This window comes from Mandrillus leucophaeus, unplaced genomic scaffold (assembly GCF_000951045.1).
Source record: "Mandrillus leucophaeus isolate KB7577 unplaced genomic scaffold, Mleu.le_1.0 Scaffold373, whole genome shotgun sequence".
Classification (NCBI taxonomy): domain Eukaryota; kingdom Metazoa; phylum Chordata; class Mammalia; order Primates; family Cercopithecidae; genus Mandrillus; species Mandrillus leucophaeus.
Genome location: NW_012103954.1, coordinates 652,655 through 661,623, shown reverse-complemented (window position 1 = coordinate 661,623; position 8,969 = coordinate 652,655). Strand labels below are relative to the sequence as shown.

At 47.1% G+C, this 8,969-nt stretch overlaps 1 protein-coding gene across 1 annotated transcript in view; it reads right to left on the bottom strand.

Annotated features, from left to right (window-relative positions):
• Positions 1–8,969, bottom strand: part of ESYT2 (extended synaptotagmin-like protein 2) — a 105,471-nt gene that overhangs the window by 67,796 nt on the left and 28,706 nt on the right. Inside the window, exons 2-3 of the mRNA XM_011990191.1 lie at positions 5,301–5,342; positions 4,002–4,136 (exon numbers count right to left, since the gene is read on the bottom strand). Coding sequence (XP_011845581.1) covers positions 4,002–4,136; positions 5,301–5,342 — 177 coding nt within the window. The remainder of the gene's footprint in view (positions 1–4,001; positions 4,137–5,300; positions 5,343–8,969) is intronic.

Below are 8,969 nucleotides of genomic sequence, written 5' to 3'. Positions count from 1 at the left end.
AGCCAGGCTAGTCTCGATCTCCTGACCTCGTGATCCGCCCGTCTCGGCCTCCCAAAGTGCTGGGATTACAGGCTTGAGCCACCGCGCCCGGCCCAATTTTTCATTTCTTAAGACTTTCATGCCCAGGCATGACAGCTCAGGTCTGTAATTCCAACACTTTGGGATACCAAGGCAGAGGATTGCTTGAAGCCAGGAGACTGAAACAAGCCTGGGCAATATGGTGAAACCCTATCTCTACAAAAAGTAAAAAAAAATAGCTAAGATGGGAACGCACGCCTGTGGTTCTAGCTACTTAGGAGGCTGAGATGGGGTGACTGCTTGAGAGCAGGAGTTTGAGGCTACAGTGAGCTATGATTGTGCCACTGCACTCCAGACTAGGCAACAGAGTGAACTCCCATCTCTTAAAAAAAACAAAACAAACAAAACGCTGGGCACGATGGCTCAAAGCTGTAATCCCAGCACTTCAGCAGGCTGAGGTGAAACAATCACTTGAGCCTAAGTGTTTGAGACCAGCCTTAGTGGAGACCCAGGCGTGGGGACACGCACCTGTAGTCCCAGCTACTCAGGAGATTGTGGTAGGGGGAATTCCTTGAGCCCGGGAGATTGAGGTTGTAGTGTGTGGTGATCACGCCACTGTACTCCAGCCTGGGTGACAAAGTGAGACCCTGTCTCAAAAATGAAAGCAGCACCTTACTTTTAGAGAACTACTGCTTACTCTGACAAGTTTGAGTGTATTAAAATCACACCTCTCACCTAGCTGTCGAACCAAACTCTAAGCCTTTACCTGAGAGTCTAGACACCTCCTATGCTCCCAAGTTCCCAGGCTTTTTCTTTATGGCACTAGCTAAGCCATGTACAGACTGCACTAAAAATATAATCACCACATTATGCTAATAAGTGAAAATGGGGCAGGCATGATGTACCTCAGATAACATACTCCCCAAATGACACTGAGATGAAGGGACCAACCCCACTCCAGATGAGTGGGCATTACCTAAGGAAGGACAAACACCAGAAGGCAACACTGCCCAGCTGCCCGAGGTCTTGGTCAGCACACAGTCTGGCCAAGGGCCCTGCACAGGACTCCGCATGCCATTCTATCTGTCCCTTCATCAGAAAGCCTGGGTTTGCCACTTGTAAGACATTGGTACAGTAGGTGAAAATGCCAAAGTTATCTTTATTGAATCAGCACTCCTCTTAATACTCTTGCTATTCTCCAAGGACCTTCTTATTCAGCTGGTATCAGACTTAAAGTGTGTGCGATGGAACTCAAACATAATAAAATTATTCCTAAAATAAACCCAGGTGAGATTGGAATTTTAAATATCCACAAACATGAACACGCTGTAACTTAGGGCATAACAGGCTAAATGTGGCCCTTGGCCTGACTCTACAGCCCTGGAGCTAGGATGGTTTTCACTTGGCTAAAGGGCTGTGAAAGAAGGGAGGGAGAGACAGCAGAACAGTGTGCCACAGAGACTTAAGGTGGAGTCAGAGCTAAAACATGTACGACCTGGCCACGTACAGACAGAGCATGCAGCCCCTGCTTTACAGCATTTAACCTGTCACTGAGATTTTAACCTGCACTCACATGGCACTTTAACTTGTAATTGTGTTTTTCCCCATCTGTGGTTACCATTTTAGGTGTTGAAGGTAAAGTCAACACTGAAAATGTACTACAGGCGTCCTGCGTGGAGACACGGGCTCGTCCCGCAGGCGTCCTGCGTGGAGACACGGGCTCGTCCCGCAGGCGTCCTGCGTGGAGACACGGGCTCGTCCCGCAGGCGTCCTGTGTAGCGACATGGGCTCTTGCACAGGATGGCCACGCCTCAGGCATGTCACAAGAAAAGCAGCAGCACATACAGGCAGGTGTCACATGTAAGGCTGCACAGGAGGCACTGCATCTGGAGTAACTGCTTCTGAGACAGAGCAATCTCTGCACACAGAAAGTCAGCTCTGACGGAGAAAGGTGGCCAGCACCCTGGAGAGCATGGGGTGGACACGGGTGCCCACTAACAGGTGGCAAATACACAGTGGCCATGCCAGACCCTCCTGCAGCCACATCTATCGCAACCCTGAACCACACTGTGCGGGGACGTCTGCGTGCTTACTCTGCTGTGCGTGCACCAACGTGTACGGACTGTGTGTGTGTTTATAAGAACTCTCACGTTCTGAGTCTTCAGGCACATAAATGTTACCTTGGACTGTTGCTACTTAAACACTAATTTAAAAATACAAAATAAAAACAAAAACTTTCCATGATCAACTAAATGTACTCTTGAGGCTTTTACAAGAAGTGGTATTAGGAAGTACAGCTTTCCTTTTTACATAATGTGACTCCGTTAACAAAATCCATCTTTCCTTCCACCTACGTAATGAATGGTGTACCTACCTTACCAGCATTAGAGTCATTAGTAGTTTTGTTTTTTAACATCCCGAGAGGGGTAAACACCTTAAACATGTCAATTACTGCACATTTAGCATGAATTCACATATCAAACTCTCTCACAGGAAAGACTACTTAAAACTAGCGCGAAAAGGGCGTGCTGACAGAAGAATGTGGAGCAGAAAGACACGTGAGGGGAAAAAAGTCAGTGTTAAAGAGAAGCCATGCGACGGAGGCTGACATGGCCAAGAGAGCACCTCGGACAAGAAGGCAGCAGGACAGCCTCCCGGCAGATGGGAAGGGGCAGTGAGAGTTAGAGGGAAGCAGGATGGCCTCCCGGCAGAGATGGCAAAAGGCACCGTGGCAGGAGGCAGAGCCTGAGTGACAGAGACGGGAAGGGGCACGGCAGGTGAGAGGGCAGCAGGATGGCCTCCAGACAGAGATGGGCAAAGGCACCATGGCTGGAGGCAGAGCCTGAGTGACAGAGATGGGAAGGGGCAGTGAGGGCAAGAGGGCAGCAGGACGGCCTCCTGACAGACGGGAAAAGGCACCAAGGGCGAGAGGACAGCAGGACAGCCTCCTGACAGACAGGAAGGGGCACGGCAGGTGAGAGGGCAGCAGGACAGCCTCCTGACAGATGGGAAAAGGCCCCGCGGCTGGAGGCAGAGCCTGAGTGGGAAATGCAGGTACACCCGGTAGACCTTCTTGGTGAACAATTTTCCTCAGAACATAATTTGAAGCTGTCTGGTTTTTGAAATAGGGTCTCACTCTGTCACTCAGGCTGGAATGCAGTAGTGCGATCATGGCTCACCACAGTCTCAACCTCCTGGGGCTCAAGTGACCCTCCTGCCTCAGCCTCCCGTGTAGTCCGGACCACACACGTGCACCACCACACCCAGCTAACTTTGAAACTTTTTTGCAGAGACGGGGTCCCACTTCATTGCCCAGGCTGGTCTCTAGCTCAGGTCTCCCAAAGTGCTGGGATCACAAGCATGAGCCACTGGGCTCATCGAAGTTGTTTAAAAAACATACACCCAGCTAGTTGGGAGCCTGAGGCAGGAAGATCACTTGAGCTTAGGAGTCTGAGGCCAAGCAGGGCAACATAGTGAGGCCCCTGTCTGAAAAAAAAAAAAAAGGAAAGAAAATGTGTTTTTTGGCTGGGCGCGGTGGCTCACGCCTGTAGTCCTAGCACTTTGGGAGGCCGAGGCGGGTGGATCACGAGGTCAGGAGATCGAGACCGTCCTGGCCGGGATGGAGAGACTCAGTCTCTACTAAAAATACAAAAAATTAGCCGGGCGTGGTGGCGGGCGCCTGTAGTCCCAGCTACTCGGGAGGCTGAGGCAGGAGAATAGTGTGAACCTGGGAGACAGAGACTGCAGTGAGCCAAGATAGTGCCTGTAGTCCCAGTTACTCGGGAGGCTGAGGCAGGAGAATAACGTGAACCTGGGAGACAGAGACTGCAGTGAGCCAAGATAGTGCCACTGCACTCCAGCCTGGGCGACAGAGCGAGACTCCGTCTCAAGAGGAAACAAAAAAAAAGAAAATGTGTTTTTCATGTTTTCACAGCAGTCTGAGTGTGTGCACATGTGAGGATACTTAAGAGAACACCACTGACCTGCTGGCCCACGTCGACCTTCGTGAAACTAAAGGTGCTGAGGTGGGTGTTTGCTCCCCGCACAGCTGGTTCTATAGTTTCTCGAAACAACTTCTCTATAAATTGGCAAATGAAAGGCCACATGTGTTTTACAGTCTGGAAAGGAAAAAGAACTCAGTGTAAACAAAATGCTATAAAGCATGACACACACGAGTGCTCGTGAGAAAGTCTCGCAATGGACCAAACCTGGTTTTGAAAATAAAGAGGGGGGAGGATCTTCTTGTTATGCAAAATCAACATGATCTAAATTCTAAAAAGTTATTAGAAAAACCAACTACTGATTACCTAATACGTTGCAGGAACTAGTTATTCTGGTTAAATATTCTGTTTAAGTATGTCAGCACATTTAAAGATTTCTAAAAGTCCTGTGGTTTCAACTTGTTGCTGAAAACAACAGTAATATTTATAGTTCTTCAACTGTATAAATATTAATAAGCACCTATATTTTTAATGACAAATGAACTTCCAGCACTTTAAAGTGATCATTATCAACATCTGAGTTCACTGTGTAGCCCTAAAGATGCACGAAATACAGAGATAAAACAGATCTAATTCAAGGTATACTGTTCTAAAAACATAACCTTTAAAAAAATGATTGCTGGATGTGTGCAGGGGCTCACACCTGTAATCCCAGCAATTTGGGAGGCTGAGGCAGGCGATCATCTGAGGTCGGGAGTTTGAGACCAGCCTGACCAATATGGAGAAACTCCATCTCTACTAAAAATACAAAATTAGCCGGGTGTGGTGGCGGGTGCCTGTAATCCCAGCTACTCGGGAGGCCAAAGCAGGAGAATCACTTGAACCCGGGAGGTGGAGGTTGCAGTGAGCTGAGATCGTGCCATTGCACTCCAGCCTGGGCAACAAGAGTGAAACTCCATCTCAAAAAAAAAAAAGAAAAAAAAAGGATTGTTATTGATTATTCAGTTTCTTGTAAGTTATTTCTTTCTTTGTAATGTTTCTTAAAACTTATGATTATTATAAAATAGATTTGAGCCCTGGCTGTTCAGAAAAGAAGACACATGGCCAGAGATATAAATATGCACATGCCTATACTTTTCTCAAGTCAAAGAGACAGTTCTCACTCTCTGGAAAGAAAAGAAATGCATTTGTTATGACTGAGGTCTTTGGGGAGCAGAAGCCAACCCACTCAAGTCCAAACGAGCTCAAATGTTACCAACATGCAAATTCCCAAATATGGAAAGATGGTATCTCATCCTCCAATTCCACTGATAGACGGTATTTGGTATACTCTAATCTTACCTTATTTAGCCATTCTGCTCTTTCAGTGTCTGGAAAATGAACCTAGGAAGAAAATACACACATATGACTTATTAACTCCCAACAACTGTAAATAAAATGTCAAGCAGGCAATTTCATATTCCCATCATATGTCCTGTGTTTACATGATGCTTCTTTAAAACACTCTGCTCTAAGCTTTGGAAACTGGTCTCCAAGGAGGGAAAGTGAAATGCATGGCACCCCAGCTCTTTACATTCTGAGAACATGATGAGCAGAAAATTTGAGTGTGGAAAATGCCGTCAGTGTCTTCCCTGCACCCCACTGTCCAGAGGAAATTCACTGGAATCTGAAACATCATAGATTATACAAAACTGACCTTTACCTTGTTTAAAAAAACATGCTTCTAATCTGTTAGTCTATTATCATCATGTCCTGGAAATCTAGGCTGAGCCTCTACCCTGCCCAGGTCAGCCATGGTGGCGCAAACCTGCAAGTCCCAGGTTCTCGGGAGGCTGAGGTGGGAGGATCCCTTGAGCCCAGGAGCTTGTCTGCAATGTGCTACAATCATGCTTGTGATTAGTGCTGCACCCTAGTCTGGACAACATAATGAGACTCCACAAAATAAAGTAACAAAATATAAACTAAAATAAAATTCACTCTTTCCTTTTGCTTTTCTTTTGGCCCAAACCAGCCAAGAGACACTCTTCCTTACTTGACTCCCCTCCGTACCATCTCCCACCTTCACCCAGATGGGGATCCCCCTTAAAATTCTGCAGGGAGGGCCTGGATACTGGAGAAGGGTTTGTACAGGAGAAAAGAAACCTATTTAGGGCCAGGTATGGTGGCTCATTCCTGTAATCCCAACATTTTAGGAGGCTGAGGCGGGTGGATTACTTAAAGCCAGGAGTTCAACACCAGCCTGGCCAACATGGGGAAACCCCGTCTCTACTAAAAATACAAAAATTAGCAGAGTGTGGCGGTACCTGCCTGTAATCCCAGCTACTTGGGAGGCTGAGGCAGGGGAATTGCTTGAACCTGGGAGGTGGAGGTTGTAGCAAGTCGAGATCGTGCCACTGCACTCCAGCCTGGATGACAGAGGGAGAGTCTGTCTCAAAAAAAAAAAAAAAAAGAAAACCTATTTAAAAAAAAAACGTGGACTGGGCGCGGTGGCTCACACTTGTAATTCCAATATAGTGGGAGGCTGATGCAGGAGGACTGCTTGAGGCCAGATGTTCAAGACAAGCCTAGGCAACATAGTGCGATTCTGTCTCTAAAAAAAATGGTGGTGCACACCTATAGTCCCAGTCCCAGCTACTTAGAAGCTGAGACGGGAGGATCACTTCAGTCCAGAAGTTCCAGGCTGCAGTGAGCCATAATTGAACTACTGCTCTCCAGCCTGAGTGACAGAGTGAGACCCTCTCTCTGGATTGAAAAAAAAGAGAAAGAAAATATTTTCTCTGCCATTGGGGCTAAAATAAAACATCCTTGGCCAGGTGCGGTGGCTCACGCCTGCAATCCCAGCACTTTGGGAGGCTAAGGCGGGCGGATCACAAGGTCAAGAGATCAACACAGTGAAACCCCGTCTCTACTAAAAATACAAAAATTAGCCAGGCATGGTGGCGTGCGCCTGCAATCCCAGCTACTCAGGAGGCTGTGGTAGGAGAACCCGGGAGGCGGAGGTTGCAGTGAGCCGAGATCGTGCCACTGCACTCCAGCCTGGGACAGAGTGAGACTCCGTCTCAAAAAAAAAAAAATTAAGAGGCCATATAGTTTTAAAAATATCGTACACATATGCATGTGTATAGAAACATGTTCTAATGTAAGTTACACATGCTAATAAATGCATAGAAAAGAGGTCTGCAAGAATATGTACGAAACTAGTAATGAGGAAACTCAGCTCTTAAATTTCCCTCTGTATTTCTATACTTTTGAAATCCTTATAAGCATGAACTAATTCTGTAATTTAGGATTAAAATTAAGAAAATGTTTCTAATACAGGAGTACTATTTTTATATAACAAATGACCAAAATTATGTGAAAGTGCAATTTTCATTAATTAAACCATATTTTAATATTAGATGAAAACGATACTTGGAAACAGGATTATCTTATACCAAGTAATCTACTCCAAATTTGATTTGTAAAGAAAAATTTTTTGGAACATCAAGTTTTAAAGATAAATATCATAAAATGACTCCTGTAAAAAATGTTCCAAAATGAAAACATTCTTCCTTCTCTAACATTAGATTTCTCTAAGTTTACTGGTACTTCTCAAATTTGGTCTGACAGTATGCTAGTAAACTCCTACTCATCCTGTCATCCTTAACGCCTGAGCAACACCTTAAAGCTAAACATACCAGTACCAGAATCACCTACAGAATTATACTTATGTAATAATAATAAAGCTTCTCTACTCAGTCATATATCACAGCAAAAATAAGGTGAGTTCTGCTTTTATTAGTCACTGGGCCGTATTTAATCTCCTGCACATGTGTTGACTGTTCTGTTGAAGAATCTATTTATCAAGCACTTCCTCCAGATCCAGCGGGAATGAGACCTGCTGCTGTCCTTGGAGGCTTGTCGCTGGAGGAGGGGCTGGTGTGGGAGGCGTGGCCGCCAGCCAGGGAGCGAGAACAGTGCCGGAACAGGAAGGAGTCCGCTGCTGCCTGGAAGGGTCCATGGAAGATTCAGAAAGAGGCCGTAGGCCAGGTGCTGTGGCTCACGCCTGTAATCCCAGCACTTTGGGAGGCCAAGGCGGACGGACAACGAGGTCAGGAGTTCGCGACCAACCTGGCCGGGATGGAGAAACTCAGTCTCTACTAAAAATACAAAAAAATTAGCCAGGCGTGGTGGTGCACACCTGTAGTCCCAGCAACCCAGAAGGCTGAGGCAGAATTGCTTGAACCCAGCAGGTGGAGGTTGCAGTGAGCTGAGATTGCGCCACTGCACTCCAGCCTGGGACTCCGTCTCAAAAAAAAAAAAAAAAAAAAAACCAAACAAAAAAGAAAGAAAGAAACTAGCTGTATATGAGCTGGGGTTGGCCAGGTGTGAAATAACAAGAAATACATATATTTGGTCTCTGCCCCTAGTACTTAACATAGAACTCCTAAAACCTCTTGTAGGTAGGAGTGCTAGGAGAATCTTTTGTTCTAATATTTGGTCTTTCATCCCTGACTCCCCACACAAAGGTACTAAATCTCTTGAATTTCTTGGGTGGTAGGAGCAGTTTTTGTTCTAATGAGGTGTCTCTTGGTGGGCTCCTGGACAGCCTCAGGATGGACAGGAGCATGGGATCAGCACCCACGCCTGCAGTGAGGCACTGATGGGCAGGAGAGTGGGAGGCGGTGGCACCCACGCCTGCAGTGAGGCAGTGACGGACAGAAGGATGGGAGGAGGTGGCAGCCATGCCTGCAGTGAGGCAATGATGGGCAGAAGCGTGAGAGGAGGCGGCACCCACGCCTGCAGTGAGGCAGTGATGGGCAGGAGCGTGGGAGGCGGCGGCACCCACGCCTGCAGTGAGGCACTGATGGGCAGGAGCGTGAGAGGAGGCGGCACCCACGCCTGCAGTGAGGCACTGATGGGCAGGAGCGTGGGAGGAGGCGGTACCCACGCCTGCAGTGAAGCAGTGATGGACAGGAGCACAGGTGGAGCCGGTACCCACGCCTGCAGTGAGGCAGTGACGGACAGGAG